The following is a 19,174-nucleotide window of genomic DNA, read 5'->3' on the forward strand; positions in this document are numbered from 1 at the left end:
ACTATGGATTTGTTTGTTTTTGTTTGAAAACTCTTTTCATGTTATCATGTTAGAAGGGATTTACTCAAATCAGGAAAGTGATAATCTCATCAGATTAACGCAGCATATGAACCCTTGGAATGACTTGTTCACGTTACACTGTAAATTTTCAGTGCTATTCTTGCTGGAATTTGCTAATTAACTGATTGATTGAAAACATTTGTTTATAAGAGAAAGTCTGTGACATTCAAAGGAACTGAGATTGTGAAGCAGCACGCTGTAGGCGTCAAATTGAAGGAAAAAGACAACATGAAGTGTTCCGATAAGAACTGGATTATTCCAAAAGGTGATGATTTTAAAACAAATAGACCAATTATTGGCCAGGTTTTTTTGTTTTTTTTTTACAATTATTTACATTGATTTAACTATTTATTATGATTAACAGCCGCAAATGAACTGCTGCACTAACTGGATGCCCCCCAAAATACCTCAAAAATACTCTATTTTGGCTGCTGCCTGCTCAGTCTGCTTGTAATAATACTTCAAATTGAAAACCTCTGTTTTAGTGTAAGATAGGCTTTAAAGCATATCAACAAAGATATAAATTTACAGCCAATGCATGTCGGTTAGGCGGCCTGGTGGTGCAGTGGTCAGCACTGTTGCTTCACAGCAAGAAGGTTCAGGGTTCGAGTCCCAGCTCCAGCTCAGGGTCTTTCTGTGTGGAGTCTCCATGTTCTCCCTGTTCCTGTGTGGGTTCTCTCTGGTACTCCAGCTTCCTCCCACAGTCCAAAGACATCAAGAGGGGACGAGGCTGATTGATACTCTAAATTGACCGTAGGTGTGACTGTGAGTGTGAATGGTTGTCTGTCTCTATGTGTTGGTCCTGTGATGGACTGGTGACCTGTCCAGGGTGAACCCCGCCTCTCGCCCAAAGGATGCTGGGATAGACTCCAGCCCCCCATGACCCTTATCAGGATAAGTGGAAGAAAATGGATGGATGGATGCATGTCAGTCATTGGTCTACTTGCTTACCTGCTTTGAAAATTAGATTGATGGCGGTTTAGAGCCTGCATGTAGGTTCCAAAATGTGAGATTTTTGTATGATTCACTTCATTTTCACTTCGGTAAACCATTCAGGATGGGACATAGCGGAGGGGACCGTTCTCATGGGGGTAGAGATACTTAGTATAAGGGAAATCTCCAGTCCTGGTAGGGGTCAAACATTCAGACCTGCCACATTTACCCTGGTTTTTCCTTTAATTTGTCACCCGTCTGTTGATAAAGCTGCCCCATCTCTTACGGTTGTTATTTTTGGGTCTTGCGTCATCCCTCACATGAAGTGTAACTCAACCAAGTAAGGACTGCAAATCAACTCCTTTCATGGTAAAACCGGAGCTGTTTTCAGACTCCACATGGCCGAGTTAATTAAAGACCACTCTGAATCTGGCGTGCAACCCTCAGTAAAGTCTCTACAAGCTGAAACGCATCAAACTAATTTGTCTGGAGTTGATCTGTGCGGAATCTTGTGGATACTTTTTTTTTTTGGACCATTTGTTCAGATTAGTCATCTAACAACACCTCATCTATGCTCCAGAGGAAACTCCCTGTCATTGCATCCTTCCTCATGACATCAGGGTGAGCTGCTGCTTTTTTGAGGGGGGGGGCATTGTTGACATTCTGAACCTGAATAACTAGTAGTAACTAATGAAATGTTTCGATGGTTGCTGCTTTCCACGCACTCTTTGCTGAATCCCATGTCAGGATCTGTCGACAGGAAGTTTATTAGCAAATATTGAGAGATATGGCCGAAAGTATGAATGAAGTTTTCTTCTCGTTGACAGGTGCAGATCGAGGGCTGTTGCACTGTGTGTCAGGAGGTCTGGACTGGGTCACACCGTTTCACCTTGTAAAGCAGTGGATTGATCCGTTACCATGGCGGCACGTGGTGACTTAGCAGAGGGAGGAACCAATGAAGAGTTCAATGACATCATCAAATGGAGATCTGGTATGTTTTTGTATGTTTTTTGGGATAGTTTTCCCTCCTCTATTTCCGTTTTTGTTTTGGGACTTTGGTTTGCCTGGGTTTCTAAACCAGAGGATCGAGGCCCGTGGGTGAACCGTGAGCTGTGTAATGGGCCGGGGACACACTTAAAAGTTGACGCTCACATTTACGAGAGAAATCATTTCCTAATAAAATAAATGTTCATCTTAAATTTGATGCAGGGATGCAAGATTTTGTATTGTTTTGTCGATATCTGATAGGTTGATGTTTCTATAACCGATTTGACCGATGACAACCCTGCCTGCATAAAAACAACTTGAGAGGATATTTACATTCTAATAAACAAATGTAATCATTGTTAATGTTAGAAATAGTGCTTTCTTTCTTTCTTACTCTCCAGAAGATTTGGAAAAGCCGGTGAATTATATATTTTCTTTATTTTTTCCTTGTAAAAAAAATGACAGACTGGGCTGGTACAAATATCTACCATCTGGCTGATGCCGAGCTTTTTTTTTTTTTTTAAATGACCAATGATATGCCGATGTTATCCTTCTTTGACTGTCAGAAAACAACATAGCTACCAGCTAACCGCTAGCAGTCAGCTGTTGAGTGGAGGATGATAGAAGCCGTATGTTAAAGAACACGGTGGCTTGGTTCTTTAATTCCAGGGCTCCCGCTTGAATAAGGAGAGATACATGAATACATTTCAAGTAACTTATTAGATTAGAATAAAACAGATCATAAGGAAACTTCTTTTTTTTTTTTTTAAAGGACCCAGGCCTTTTATATATAAGAATAGATGGACATTGAAACAGGTTAAAACCAGTGATTTCATACACTTTATAGCCACATATAGAGTGTATAAAAACTTTGTCATAGTATCACACATAGTAAATGTGTAGGCATATTGTTGTTTTGTGCATAATAGCAGACTACTGACAGGGCTGCAGATCCTGTTGTGCGGGGTTGACCTCTGTTCCCACGGAGGCAAAGAAATCACAGGGAAGACCAGAGATACTTGATAGTGACGAGCGAGCGAGGAGAAAGAGAAAGTAACAGAAAATGCGACCAATGACAGCAGAGAAAGGCGAAGACAAGAATGCGGGGATGGGTTAGGAGCGCCGCACCCTGTGATCCTTTTCTCAGTGGATCATTCCACACCGTGGGTTAATCTTTTGTTGATGCCTCCCTCAGAGAGAGAGAAAGAGAGAGAGGGAGAGAGAGAGAGATACAAGTACGTTATTGTTCTAAAGGAGTACTTTCATTAACTCCACCAAGGATGTAACTTTGTTTGTGCTTTTAGCAGGATTGCGCAAAAACTATTTAACAGATTTTCTTGAAACATGGTGGGGGGACACAGCAGGGGCCAAAGGAGAACCAATTACTAGAGGGAGCCGTTTCGAACGAAGGGGCGGAATTAATGAAATTACATGAAATTTGTTGGAAAAAATGTGTAATATAACAATAGAAACACGTTTATCTTTAAGAGGTGATCTGGATCTGATTATAGACTGAATGAATATTCGTGATGTGGAGGAGTACAGCCTGTCTTGAAATAATCGTCGCTCAAATTTGTTCTCAGGGTTGTGGGACTTTTTTTTATTTAGCCCTCAGTTTAGTCTTACGGTCAGGAAGCAAAGCCTGAGGGCTATTTGGAAGTCTTTACTGCTGTCATCGGTTGAGTACTTTGAGTAAATTGAGCGCTAATGAAGTGCGTAAGGGCAAGTTTGTGTATTTCATGAATGAAGCCCGCTGAACGCTTTCTGCAAAAAAGTCAGGCTACATTTCTACCAGGTATTATTTCACTATCGCCCAGTTCACATTAATACAATGAATTAAAACACTGTAATATTCTACAGAGATACACAGATCTGATATTGACAGGAGATGCCTGATTTTGTTGAAAATTGATTTGATCTGTAACATCTAAGTCCGTATTACTGGACTATGTCATGCATAACCAATGTGCTGCTAGATCTGAATGCTGCATTTTGCTTGAAGGAGTGCTAATAGCATGGAGCTAAAGGAAAGGCTCAGCGCTCTGAAAGTATTTCATAATTGTTGCAGGCAGTTCTAATTCAGTAAATGTATATGTATGTTTTTATTTGTTTTGGAGTGTTAAAAAAGCTAGAAAAGCCAGGATTAAAGGGGCATACTGCTTTTTAATCTAACATTGCGATCAGATTGGCACCTGTTATCGGCCGATAAGATAAACCTGGGTATTTGCATCGATATCAGGACTGAAAAAGTCAAATTATTGTATTCCTACACCCAATAGATGAGAAAATAACGTGTTGAAATCCAACTTCATTAACTAAATTTAATTAAATTAAACCCCGTGTACTTTCAGGCACACATCTTCTGAACGTACAGAACATTCATGTTTTTTAATTATTTATAATTACTATCATTTTGTGTTTGGTTTTCCTCTGCTGTGAACCACAGCAGCAGAATATAATCTGATGGAAAGTGTGTATCGCTGTCATATCCACTCCATGTACCAGCACTCCCCCACCCGCCCCGGCCTCAGAGAGCTGGCAGATTCCATGCCAGGAATTCCACCGTGCCGATGGAGTTTGTAATTTACAGCGTTTGTCTCCAGACCACAAAGCTTTTCTTACAAAGATTCAGGTTTCCTAGCAACACCAAAAGTAATGTTTTCTTTTACGGCAAAGAAGGGAAAATTTAGCACATAGCTCAGCTGCTGACCATGAAGAACCTCCTAAATACAGAAGAGGACGTTTGCCGGGCCAACTGGTTCTCATTTGGAGTTTGTAGGTGTGTGTGTGTGTGTGTGTGTGTGTGTGTGTGTGTGTGTGTGTGTGTGTGTGTGTGTGTGTGTGTCTGTGTGTGTGTGTGTGTGTCTGTGTGTGTGTGTGTGTGTGTGTGTGTGTGTGTGTTAGTATGGCTGAAGGGAGGTGTTATATTTTAGGGTGTCAAAAGCAGGGGAAACAGCTGTGAGCTTCGCTTAAAACATTAAAAAAAAGCTCAGCAAAAACCATTTCCACTAGGACGCATGGCACATACAGTCCATCCTTTCCATCGTCACACAATTTACAGCTTCGTGAACGCTCTCAGATGTGATAGTGAGTGATTTTTACTGTTGAAAAATCTGTGTTTTCCTGTAGCACCTGTCAGTGTTACAGGAAGATAAAGATTTGAAGCCTACATTGGGGCTGAATGTTGTGTTTTGATTGACAAACAGGTTTGTGTGTGTGTGGTTGGTTGGTTGGTTGGCAGGTGGAAGGATGTTTTAACAGTTGACACAAGTCTTATGAGAAAACATTAACACATTTGTTAATGCGATCCCCATGCTGGTCACCATGTTTGGGCAAGTGTTTGAGTGTGTACCCACAGCAAACACACACACACACACACACACACACACACACACACACTGCTTGTTCTAGTCCTATTTGGTCGTCATTACTGATTGACAGTGTTACCACTTGCCATTCTGAAACTGCTGAAGTGAGTCAGCACGCTCAGTTACATAGAAGCTGAGTTTGAGTCTCTTCAGCTGGTGTTGAGGCCTGGTACGATCTCAGTCATGCTAATGCACATTAATGCCTCTTGAGACGCGGGGGGATGTTTTCCCACTTGCTCGTTCTGATGCGAGACCCCAATGGTCTGGGAATAGAGAGGGGAAGGAGGGTTCAGGATAGAACCGTGTGAACTTTGAGAAACAGCTACATCTGGGAAAACTACATAACAATCATTTACAGGTTCAACACTGGTGGCCCCAGCTTTTTTTTAAAGGACATATTTGGATCGGGGTGGATAAAGTAAACATGTATAAAATGTTTATCAATATAAAACTGAAAGTAAGTTGCAGCACTAAGAGACTGTGGTCCAAAAGAGGCTGAAACAAATGCCTAAAAGAGCAAGCGAACATAATTTGACAAAGTTATCATTCTCCCAGTCAGACCACCTGACTACACAACTCCAGCCGTGTCAGCAAGGTCAGATATCATTGACAGGGTTAGGGGCTTTTGTTTAACAACCATTACACCAGAATGGACAATTGCCAGAGACATTTTTCTCCCTGTTTGTCACCTGAGAGTTCTGCCAGGGAGGAGTGCCTGAAGCTCAGGTTACCTGACCTGACGTGTCACCTTTAAATCAGATCTCTTCTTCTTCTTCTTCTTCTTTTCTTTTTTTTGTTTCTCGTCATTGGCATTTTTCCTCTCCGATTGTTTGGTGTTTATCAGGAAGAGTGAGGGACTCATGTCTGAAACTTGGACTTAAGTTGCTTTCAAGGAAGACAGACATGTGACTTGAGACTTGCTCTCCAAAGGAATACACAAAAAAAGAACTGCTACATGCAACCTTTTTTGATGTGAATATAAAAGATGCTGAAAGCTAACACTGACATTAGCAAACATGTTTAACGTTAACTATATTAGCTATTAGCTGGCTTGCTACTAGCTTTAACTATGTGCTGGCTTGTCTTTGCTTTTTTGTGTGCCAAAATTCCCTCAAGCAAGCATCCATCTTATTTGAATGTTTATGAGTTTCGAAGTTCGCATCAACCTTTCCAAATGCAACACACATTAGAAGATACATGGATGGCAACCCAGCTTCTAATTCATTCCTACTGTCACCATGTGCTGGCTAACATTAAACTGAGGGACGGGTATAATTAGGGGAAATAGCCTAACTACTAATTTTGAAGAAAAGGGCGGAAAGCGTGAGAGACTTGACTTATGAGCATCTCTGGTATTTGCACACTAATAAATGAGAATATCTTGGAACTCCTCGAAGCTTTACCTCTTGGTTCCACCCATTCAGGCACACACGAGTCCACCTGCTTCCAAATTATCTCTGGGTGTGACACACGTCATGACAGAGAAAATATATCTATGACGAGGAACTTGATTGTCACCACATGGTGGGTGTGTACGGTAAACTGCAGGAAGTCTCCAAAGACTTGTCACCGTACTCCTCAGCTCCATGTCATGTTGGCCTCTGGTAGCAGGGTGGGTCATGCTGTCGGACATATTTCAGCTGATGTGTTTGTACTTTTGTAGGAAGAGACTGGATTGCTAGCTCAGAAATTAGCTACAAAAGTGAGGCCTTTCCAAACAGTCAGCGATGGCAGTACAATGCAGTTTATGCAAATATGCGATACTGGGTGTGCATTTGCATCTGTGGGTTGCATGGAACACAAACCTAAACAAAGAAGTGTTCACTTTTGTAGCTCCTGGTATTTGAGCTTCAGTCCTCTGTGGGTCTTCAGGAGCCCTCAGGAGTGTAACTGCACTTTTAGACTTGTCGGAAATGCAGCTGGTTGCATCCTCATAGCATTTATAAATATATGGTCTCGTTGCTTGTAGCTGTATCTGGCTTCCTGGGAAGTGGGAGGAAACGGGCTGTGTAAAATCCTGGATGGAAATTTGGGAATGGAATCACTGGCCTTAAACATCTCCCCTGGGTGCGGTTGTCTGTGGGACTCTGCCTCCTCTTCAGTCTACGTTCATGTGAATATATGAGCAGTTTCCAACAGAGACTCCACCCAGTCCCAATGACATTTAGGCTTTTCTAGAGAAGGAGTTTAATTCAAACCAGTCTCCTCTATCTGAAATGTGAATCTCTCTCTCTCCCAAAGCAAGCCTTCCCCGTCACCACCCCCCTGCCCCCTTTTCCTAGCTCATTAGAGCTACAAAGCCATGTTGCCCAATCTACCTTCTGACCTCTCGCATGATGGGATTTACTAAAACAAAAAAACAGGCTGAGTCCTGGAGAGAGTTCTGATTAACCCTTTAAACTGCTTCACTCGTGAGTAAATAAGTCTACGGCTTGAATTTGCCACCTTCTCCTTGTCTTGAAGGCTTTGTCTTTTGGTCTTTGCAATTACAAGCTGTTGTTTGTTTTTTTATTTTGAAAATAATATTTTTGTAAGTGTGAAAGGAGAATAAGCATGCTAGTACAATAAGAAAGCTTTGCCCTGTGACAAACCTTGATCATAAATGATCCTATACCAGTGCATCATCCTCTATGGTCTCGTGAGAGAAGAGGTTTTCGTGTTGAACTAGAAGAAACAGGAGCCCCGTCCAAAGTTGGACAATCACGACTTATGTAGGAGGAGCTTTGTGTCTGGACCGGGTATTAAATCTGCTAGCACTCTTGTACAAGTCGTGTCTAAGTGAGACAGCGTGTGAATAAAGCCAGTCAGTGTCAGTGGACGCATTGATGGGCCTTTCTGTCATGCAGCTGGCGAAGAAAAAAAAAGAAATTTATGCGAAGACTCCCAACAAAAAGTATCTAACTGGGAAAAAAATAACAAGTCAAAACTTTCAACAGTAAAGGCCAATGCAGAAATTGCTATGAAAAACTACAGGAACTGCAAGAGACTGGGATTTATGATAAATTCATGACCCGGGTATTTGACCTCACGTTTGACCCAGGCACCACCCTTCGCCTAAACCAAACTGAGTATTTACAGTAGATGAGAATCAAGCTCCAAGTCTGGGGAGTGAAGCCAGTGTTCAGTGGGTTTGCTTGAAATGTTGTTGTAGAACTTTATGGCTGCAGGCAAGCAGCCTCCCTGTCAAATGACGGACTTAAACACTGTGCTGACTGAAATTCCAAAAACTGCGGTTCCTCGATTGGCCACATGAGGCTGACTCCTAAAACAAGCCAATCCTCTTCGACTCCATATGAAAATGTAAAAAATTTTTACATCATGAGGTAATATGTTCACTCCTGTCCATCTCAACTGATGAACCAAGAAGATCCCAGTAACTTTCAGTGCAGACAATTTTTATTAAGGCATAAACATGCCCGGTGCATGTGTGTGAAAGCGGGAGAAACGGATGTTTATGGGCTTATTCAGACCTGGCACATCGGAACTTATTTAATCACAAGTGGGCAGCTTGAAATACAGGTGTGAAAGCATTCAAGGCGCATTAAGATCTGATCACTCCGGCCATGTGCACACCTGACATTAAGATCCGTCCTTAGTGATCCGATCACAAGTGGACTGGTCTGCCAAGTGTGTTCACACCTGGCTTTTAAAAGTTTCTCCTCTTGTAATCGGAACATCAGGATAGATCTTAATACCAAGTGTGCACAGGGCCTCAGATCACGGTCTGAGGTGGTCTAGGTTTTATGTTGCTACAGTCTTTTAGCGGTGTGAATGCAAATGTGATCCGGACCACACTGGAGGACTATCAGATCAGCCACCCCGTGTAAGTGGAAGTATGTACTCATTCACACACCGACCCAAAGATATTTCTAGAGTGTGTTGAACATTTCTTGTAATTTGGTTTGCCTGGAACATGTTTTGTTTAGAGTTCTTCTTAAACTGTCTGACCGATTATGTGTACTGCATCTCAGATGGTCAGCCGCAGCGGTTTACAGCAGGATTCTGTTGAACAAACCCATGAATTGACAACAGAGCGCCACTCAGTCAGTCTTGCTCATCCATCACTTGACCTCTTGAACTGCTTCCTTCAAGCATCTAGATGGTAGATACACTCGGGGTGTGTCCAAAGATGGAATGACCGTGGCGGGGGGTTGTGTCCTTCTCCGGCTTCTTGATTCGTGTTCCCAGTGGAAATTCCCTGTAGTCTGGGAGTCCTTCTGTCAGTGCCAAGCCCAGCCTCACCCAACCCAGATCATTCCTCTGACCAACTGCTACCACTCTCTTGGAAGGAAGTCTGTTTATTTCTGTCAAGTGGATGTGGATAACTGTCGAACTTCCTCTTTTCTACAGAAAGGAAAAGAGGAAAACAAAACACAGGAAGACAAACTTTCTCTTTTATGGCCCGTGTCCCCTGAGGTGGTTGTTTCCCCTCATTGACTAAATGTGTCAATGAACAAATGGACTCAGAGGCTTTTACACTCTGCTCCTCTGCAGTGCAGCACGGACTGATTTTCTCTGGTAGAAACCTTTGTAAAAGCAGCGCGTCCAAACCCAGAGTTTTCACAGTGCTTCGGGTCATTGTAGGTCATGTTTATCCCCCGTCGCTTGCTGTGACGTGGAAGAATTAGAGCTGTCAGGATGTGTTTTCAGGGGTGAACCAGTTGTTTGGTGCTGCATGACACACAAACATCAACGTCACCTGTCATTTACCTCATAATTGACAAGCTTCTGCAGTCCCTGCTCCTGCCATTAACTTTTCTCGCCTCCCCGTTCACTTCTGTGCTTACAAGAGTGACGTCACGAACTGGCCCAGAACCCAACATTTTTTTTGAAAAAAAAAAAATGCTTTAACACCTCTACTTCCTCTTTCTCTTTGCTGTTGTGTCTCAGTCTCCCACCATCGTTACCATCACCGCCGCCACCACTTTGTCTTCCTGTTCCGGATTTTCTTCACTCTCTCTCTCTCTCTCTTTTTCTTTTTTCTCTTGTTTTTAAATGTTTGAGAAATCATGAATTTCAGTAAGTGGCTTTCATGGCGAAAGCGCAACTTTTTCAGACGGAAAGGGAAGTCTGAAGATAACCACGTTCTAGGTAAGTATAAAGATCTTTAGTACTTCAGGGGGCGAATTCAAGGATACTGGTCTGTTAGATTCCGTTAAATTCAAATCTATCCAAACACAGTGGCAGTTCGTTAGCCTGTTGTCCCATTTCGGTGCTTACAGCAGTTAGAATCCATTAGTCCAGATTGATGCTGTGGCCTCTTTGCTTTCAGGACCATTCACATTTCTCCTACAGTTTTATACAAGTAATTTCATGTTTGTATCATGAAAACATACAAAAATTAACCAAAGTAAATAATTTTAAAAGCTGCAAAGGTGTGAGAATGTTACATAAAGGTGAATATTGGTCCTACTGGTCCTATCTCAGAGTACATAAAAACTAATGGATCTTTTATGGGAGTGCAGGATTTATTTGTGAGGCTACACTCACCCTTGACAGTGCTGCAGAGAGGTTTTCCACATTGTTTAATTTAGCTCCCACTAATGTATTTTAAAGTGTATGATGCAGAAGTATCACATCATGAAAATGGAAAAATTTAAGTTGAAAAAACTTAACAAATTGAATTCATTCATAATTGAGGTGGTTTTGTCTTAGGTAGCAAATCTTTAATTCAAGTGACTTCCTGCTGCTGGCATGAATATTCCCAAACCCTTGTTATTGTCTCAGGATAACATGGATGATACTAACTGGCACGAAAGAACAATTGCAACTGAATAAAACTTAGTTTGAGCCCCACCCAGGCCTCAATAATGGGAGTGGTTTTAGGATTCAGCCTGAGCCTAACCTGAATTTACCTATACTGGTTTAACTGAGGGCGGCACGGTGGTGCAGTGGTCAGCACTGTCACCTCACAGCAAGAAGGTTCCAGGCTCGACCAAGGCGTCTTTCTGTGAGTCTCCATGTTCTCCCTGTTCCTGAGTGGGTTCTCTCTGGTACTCCAGCTTCCTCCCACAGTCCAAAGTCATCAAGAGGGGACGAGGCTGATTGATACTCTAAATTGACCGTAGGTGTTACTGTGAATGGTTGTCTGTCTCTGTGTGTTGGTCCTGTGATGGACTGGCGACCTGTCCAGGGTGAACCCGCCTCTCGCTGCTGGAATAGAGAGAGCCCCCCCACGACCCTTAACAGGATAACAGGTAGAAAATGGATGGATGAATGGTTTAACTGAGCTGGACACATTCATCCATGTTGTTTGTTTTAGCTTATATCAAAGTATTTGTGGAATATTGAGGTACTATTGAGTACTTTTTTCTGTGTACTTGAAAGCAAAAACATGTATGACATTTGGCTGGCCGTGATTGTTTTTTTTTTATGGCAATAAGGTTTGGGCCGTGATTATTTCATTCACTCTAAACCAGTTCAAGAAAACATACTGAATGTTCAAAATATATATAAAAGACAGCAATTCTGAATTTTCCAGTTCAATGTTAAGGAAAGATTAAGCAGTGAAACACTAGTAGTTTGTCTTCCTTATGTGAAAATTGAAAATTGAGATACACTGACATTTTTTTTCTATTTTTTTTAACACTATTGGACTTTATGGTTGGAGCTCAACCTCCTTCTCCAACTGATACCTGATCTTCATTTCCTTTTCTTTTTTTTTAACAAATATTAAAAAGTTTTTTTCTGGCATAAGAGATATTAGTCTCTCTTGCCTGCAAGAGTAACTTTGATAACCTTTTTTTGAGGGGAAGCCGATCTAAAGGTCACATGTACAGCGACCCAAATATGAGTGGGGTTTGATGAGAAAGTCTAATCACATCGCCTCCACCACCGTCCTGTGTTGTGTCTCTGTGTTGATTTCAACTGATACACCCTTGTTTGTCTCTTCTTCTTTTTTTTCCCATCTTGTGACGCCACTTCATTCTGTCCCGCTGCATGGTGGGATGGTGCAGAACAGTGTCTCAGTGTTTATCTGTCAATCCCCTATCCCAACATTCATTATGACTCCCCACCCCTGGCTTGCCCTGTCGTGTTTTGCTCTGCCCTCAATCTGTTTCTCTTTCACTGGAAGTGTCCCTCTTGCCCTCCTCTCACTCTCTCGCTCGCTCTCTCACTCTCTTTCTCTGCCACTGCATTCTTCTGATCCTGTCCTCCCTCTCTGATCAAGGAGTTCCAGAGGCGGAGGAGGAGAGGGAAACAGGAATGTCAAACTCTCTCCATTGCCGATAGGCTCAGTCCATCTCTTCTTATCTTTTTAATGCTTATTTTTGGTGGTTCAACATTTCGGTGGCTTACGGTAAAAGATGGCCGAGCGCGGGCTCACACTCCGAGGTAGGAACCCTTGACATTTGTGTCAGCCAGGTGTGTCACAGGTGATCGAGGAGGGAGTTTTGCACATTTCAAAGTATTTGATATTACGTGAGATTTTAACTGAAGTTTTCAGATCCGTAGCCTCCTCAGACATACTTAAATGTACAAATTTGAAGTGTTTCAACTGTGTGCCTGTTTCACATTTTACCATGGTACAAACATCAGTTAACATTCTATGTACTTTTACTTTTTTCTTTGCCATGACGCATTGAAAAACTACTTTTCCCACATATTTTTTGCACATACAAGGAATATTTTTCTAGATAGATATGAAGCTAAAGCAAGAACAGAGTTAAATATTTGAAATGAAAGATACAGACAGATTAGCGATATGTCAAATATTGTCTTCAAGTGATATTGTCATGGAATTTTGCTCTCCTAATCAGTGCTAAAGGAAAACAGTAAGTCAGATGACTCCCAGATCTAAACATTTGAAGAGTCAAACGAAAAGCAGCTTTTTTTAAGTAAAGATATACTGTATATTTATGTGTACGTTGTTTCTATTTAAAAAAAAAAGTTCTTTTTTGCAAACAAAAAAAATGTTTTCATTCATTTGTGGATCACTGTACTCGTGATAATTATAGTTGTTGTGTAACCTGATAGAATAAAAGTTTCTGAGATAAATTCTTAAAACATGCAAGCTCTGTCTCAACATCAGTCAATAATAAAGCCAGCTGAGCAATGGCAATATCTGGGCATACCCCCTAATTCCACTAAAGAACACATCTGCACACACACACACCAGACACACCACGGAGGTGTTTTTCATGCTACAGTGTGTGTTTATGCATTTTACATCCATGCTAGTCGTGTTTTCTCTACAAATTCTCAGATCTTTGAGAGCAAAGAGTGTCAACAAGGCTCTGCCGCCTGGGACAAGCTTAGACAAGTGACCACTGCAGGGAGGAGGGAGGAATGTTTGGGAAATGATAGGAATTCTGCGCATTCCTCTTGAGCTACGGCGTCAAAATAAAACACATCTTTGCAATCAAACTAGGCAGAAGATTGAGCTGTAGATGCACTTGAACTTTTTGTGGGATTTTAGGTTTTCAAGTTGGTGATGCGTCATTGTTGTATGTGTGTGTGTGAGTGTGTGTGTGTGTCACTGCTGTCGCTGCATTGACAGACAAAGCAGCCAACAGCTGAGCCTCCTTCAAGGTGAAGTTCACTCCAGGAAACCTTTTTTTTTTTAGTGCTTCCTTTGCTTGAGAGTTGTTCCTCTGTAAGGATGAAGCTACCGTAAAAACTGAAGCGAGACCTGAGAACACGCATGCACTTTCCCTTTAGTTTTTGTGGAGTGAATTGGAACATTTTGGCAGCTTTGAGACTCAGATCCCAGTCGGTAGCTTCCAGTTCCCATGACCAGTTACACTTCTCCTTCTCTCTGCTTAAGTTCATCTTGGGTCTGATTGTAGGTTTTCCAGTTATGAGTCGCCTCCTGTCAAGGTTTAGTAAAACAAGTTTTCTGGGTGATTTGATCACAAGTAGTAACTCAGGACACACGCGGAGACTCATTCTAATGCAACCTTGAGCAAGAGATGGTAACCACACAGGTTTTAGCCAGTCAACAGGTCTGAGACATTTATCTGTGTGTGTTTGTGAGCTTAAAAAAGAGAAGAAGTTATGATAGAATTGTTAAATATTATTTTACTAATCCAACCCTAAAAACTACTGAAGTCTTGAGTTTGCAGATTTGTTTTTTTGGTAATCATGCTACATCCGTCGATAAGTACAAGTGGTGCAACTTTTTGCATTTTACTCATGATGGGAAGCATGAATTATCATTACTTATTCAGAGACATAGAGCTTAAAATTCATCGTGAGTCTCATCTGAAGTTACGGTCCACGCGCTGACAGGTGACCACCCTGTAGCCAGGTTTTCAACACTGTACAGGCACGATGGAGAAAAAGTCAAACGTCTCGAATAACAACCAATTTCGCAGCGATAACCCCCAAAGACGAGGGCCGGATCTATCAAACAAAGTTGGCGTATCACAAATCCACTTGGAGTTCAACGAATGAACAGTAACCGCTGATCAAAACTTCATTGAAGGTATAATGTCGCCAGCAGAAGCTTCACTCTCGTGAATGTATCTTAAAAAAACGGACGGTGAAGCGTCCATTATTCACGGGTGATGAACACCTAAGCTTGGAAGAACGAAAAAGTCGCATTCAGGAGCAAAAAAAAAAAGAAAAAAAAAGTGTTAACTCATTTTACTCTTGACATGAGAAGGTGTGTTGTAAATCGTCACATCCCTGCTGTGACCTGCTGTCCACTTGTGTTATTAGCAGGTCACTGGCATAGATTTGAAAGCTCCTACTGACACAACCGCTGGTCTGGGATCAGTTTGAACTCTTAAGTAACTTGGCGAAAGGTAATCGCTGCTCGCTGCTGTGTGGCTAAACTTTGTACATATCTGTGTTTGTCTAAGCTTTGGGTGCTCATGTTTACACTGTGATGCAGCCGTGGAAACCCCAGCTGGTTTGTTTGATTTTCACCTCAGTAACTTCCACAGCCCCCCCCCCCCCCCACCGCTCTATCCACCTGTGAAACTGGTGGGATATATTGGGAGATGGAGGTTGTTTGTATGTGTTGTGTGTGTTGTCGGAGAATTTTAGGAACAGGCGTGTGTGTGTGTGTGTGTTTCTGTGAATGGGTTCAGGCTCTATTTCATCATCTTTTGAGGTTTTGTTGGTGTGGTTCTGTTTTCTCATGCCTCTTAAGGTTTGCTTATGTAATCTTCGTTGACACTGGGTCATGGAAAAGGCAACAGCTGGACAGTGAGATAGGTCATGGTTGCATGACAGAAAAAGTAGCAGTGTAACACTGCATGTACTCAACCTGAACTGTGTGTAACCTGAAATACTCCAAAAAAGTCTTTTTTTTTTTTTTTTTTTAGGATGGAAGTTCATTTAAAAGAACTTCATCTTATTTTTCCCTAAGAAAAGAAAAATTCACGACCTCAACCATAAATAACCATAGCTGGTGCTTTAACCCCCCCCCCCCCCACACACACACACACGCGTGTGTGTGTGTGTGTTGGCGTGTTTGCTTGCTCACTCACTGAGCTATGGGAAGACACCATTGGGATTATTCTTCTTGCTGTAATCATTACATCCTGTTTGGCTATTGAGGAAGAGAAGCACTTGTTACTCAGCACATTTACTGTACTTGTGTGTGTTTGTAGGTGTGTGTGTGTGCGCGTGTTTGTTTAGTCATCATATAAATGTCATGATGGATGTATTATATCTGATAGTGCTGGAGCACCTCTCTGGCAGTATTTGTAGGCAGCTATAAGTAAAGTGACCTAAGAGGACATGTGTAATGGCTCATTAATGTTTTGTCTCTCCCGCTGGGACAGGTATTTACTCACACACACACACGCACACACACACACACACACACACACACACACACACACACACACACACACACACACACACACTCACTCACTCTCACTCTCATACACTCTTGTCCAGCAGTAAGACATTCCTGTTCTGGGGCGAGTAGGAGCAGCAGCGATGTAGAGGGAGAACAGTGTTTATGAATGTGCTGTATTGTCCTGTAGAGGTGGTAAGGTGGAGCGCCATCCTCTCCTCAGGGGCCCCAGAGGCCCCTCCAAAGGGTGATGATAAGACTGTATAGACAGGAGACCTCCACTTATGAAAGAAAGAAAAAGACCTTGTGTTGAAAGCATACCTGTAGCTTACCTGCCCTGCTCTTGGTGCAGGGCTCTGGCTTGGTCCTGACAGCTGTTTTCACTCCCTCCAGCTGCCTCCATTTCTCTCTGGCATCTGTCAGGAGAGCCGTTCATCATTCTACTCAGTCAACCTCTTGCAGACGGAATTCCTCCCAAATTCTTTTTAAAACTGTAACAAAGTTCATTTTCGGGTGCGTGATAATATTCAATTACCCAAGTCTCCTCTTCTCCATCATTTATTCTGAGCAAACAATGCGGTAAATATCAAAATTATGTCCATCCATGCATTCATCCATCCATTTTCCTGTTAAGGGTTATGGGCGGCCTGGAGCCTATCCCAGCAGCTACAGGTGAGAGGTGGGGTTCACCCTGGACAGGTCACCAGTCCATCACAGGGCCAACACATAGAGACAGACAACCATTCACACTCACAGTCCCACCTACAGTCAATTTAGAGTATCAATCAGCCTCGTCCCCTCTTGATGTCTTTGGACTGTGGGAGGAAGCTGGAGTACCAGAGAGAACCCATACAGGAACAGGGAGAACATGCAGACTCCACACAGAAAGATCCTGTGCTCGAACCGGGGCTCGAACCCAGAACCTTCTTGCTGTGACCGTGCCGTGCCGCTCAAAATTATGTACTTTTCCTAATTGTTTGGAAATAAAAACAAGCCATATTTAATATTTCATGTTTTTCCGCCATGTAAATATAATGCAAACCTGTTTTTATACAGATAATTATCAAAACTGGGAAATAGCTGTCCATCAGTGTGTAGGATAAAGATCAAAAGTCAAAAATTATGCATCCCGATCAATTTTATCAGCAGCCAAAATAACAATCTGTAAATCAAATGTCACATTCAATTCTCATCCTCTCATCCTCTCACCTCCCTCACCCCACCTCTGGCCTCTCCTTGCTATACATTCTTATTTTTATACTCCATCAGTGGTGTCCCACACAAAAGCAAGGTGATGGGTGACGTGTAGAGGAGACACACATACACACACACACACACACACACACAAACACACAAATTCCAAACACCTCGAACAAAGAAGCGGACAATTGCTGGACCTGGTGATCATAACCTTTGACCTTTTGTTCAGTTCATTTTTTTTTTTAATGCAGCATGGCAGTTTAGCACACACACACACACACACACACGCACACACACGCACACTTTTACTGCTTCTCTTCCCCAAATACAATTTTGTTGATAAGTTTGTTTATTGTTAAAAGAAATAAGTGTGTTACTGATGAAGGCCTTTCTTCTTACTTGCTGATTGGCTGATTCCAGTAAACAAGACAAATATCAGCCGATAGTGATGATGACGGATGATAAATGTCAAAAACTGAGGACAGCTGACCCACAAACAACAGGCCTGTCGTCCTCCATAAATGCTCAGGTTATAAGAACACACAGACAGTCACTAGAATGAGAATAGCAACTCAACAGTTACTACTGCTGAACTTTGTTCAGGAACATCTTCATGTGTTGTGTGTTACACAACTGAACTGTGGTTCCTTCTGTATGAAATGAAATGGTGTCATTGCTCCTTTGAAGTTTGTCAGAATATTTTATACTTGCCTCAGTCTGAGCCATGTGATGCACATGATGACGCAAAGTTCTCGCTTTCGAGGATTCTGAGTAATATGGACAAGGTCCATCTCTGCATTACTGATACAGTGATAAACGTATTAATGATTATGTTGGGTAATTGTCCTTGGCTTTTCATTGATATCTGCAGATATTGGTCATTCAAAACACGTATCTGTATTGGTTAGATGTCTGTTTATGGTCGATTCTTCATCATTGATAATCATCATTAATGAGGATACAGAAGTAATGTGCTGTTTCATCATGTAAACTTGACTTTTGATGCAGACATCAGTCAATATTGGCCAAATCAGGTGTGAAATACCGGCAAGTATCGAATCCTGTAACATTCCACAAGCTAAAACTTGTAGAAAGGGCCAATTGACATGTCATATAAGACAACGGCAAAAGAAAAGCTGCGTGTTTTACATATAGGACAAAGTTAGAACGACAAAAGAAAGTAGGCGTCCCATTACAGGATCCAGGTACATCAAAGCAGCAGACACACAAAGAGGCCTTATTAGAGAGGAGGCAATACAGGAGGGAGGAGGGCTGGAAGAAAATGTGAAATATGCATTCAGTTGGACTCAGATACCAGCAGAAAGATATTATAAGTGGAGGAGGGCTGGCGCTCACCTGCACACACGATGCTTTTCCTTACTCTTTTTAAACTTCAACTTAATACACCCCGTTCCTGCATTCTTTTCTTATTTTTTGATGTTGCAACCAGGTTGATCGTGATGCTTTTATGCCACAACATTTTGTTTGGTTTTGTGTGTGTGTGTGTGTGTGTATGTGTGTGAGTGTGAGTGAGTGAGTGAGTGAGTGAGTGAGAGAGAGAGAAAGAGAGAGAGCGCACTAGGCCAGTAATTAATTGAGCTAAGCATCTTGGAGTTTAAACAATGCAATTAATATCTGAAGAGACTGGTAAGACCTGCTGCTGCTGATGTCTAGATATACCTGTTCACCTTTGTCACACCTCTCTCTCTCTCTCTCTCTCTCTCTCTCTCTCTCTCTCTCTCTCTCTCTCTCTTCCACAGATGAGCATGACTCTGTACAAAAGAAAACCTTCACCAAGTGGATAAATGCACAGTTCTCCAAGGTAACATAAAACTATGGCAACAGCATTTATTACACCTATTAAAACACACCA

General features: G+C 42.0%; 1 protein-coding gene across 5 annotated transcripts in view; it reads left to right on the forward strand.

Annotated features, from left to right (window-relative positions):
* utrn (utrophin) overlaps positions 1-19,174 on the forward strand; it is a 193,466-nt gene that overhangs the window by 5,925 nt on the left and 168,367 nt on the right. For 2 of the 5 annotated variants that reach the window (XM_086189292.1, XM_086189291.1), the window contains exons 2-3: positions 1,821-1,984; positions 19,062-19,123. In XM_086189292.1, the coding sequence (XP_086045418.1) occupies positions 1,912-1,984; positions 19,062-19,123 (135 nt within the window). In that variant the 5' untranslated portion in view covers positions 1,821-1,911. Of the gene's footprint in view, positions 1-1,820; positions 1,985-10,342; positions 10,440-12,424; positions 12,684-19,061; positions 19,124-19,174 lie in introns of those variants that run through there. The other 3 variants (XM_086189290.1, XM_086189293.1, XM_086189294.1) reach the window with 2 other exon arrangements.

The sequence above is a fragment of the Aulostomus chinensis genome, chromosome 20, assembly GCF_037954235.1.
Source record: "Aulostomus chinensis isolate RoL2024-O1b breed Wild chromosome 20, RoL_Achi_v1.0, whole genome shotgun sequence".
NCBI classification, from domain to species: Eukaryota; Metazoa; Chordata; class Actinopteri; order Syngnathiformes; family Aulostomidae; genus Aulostomus; species Aulostomus chinensis.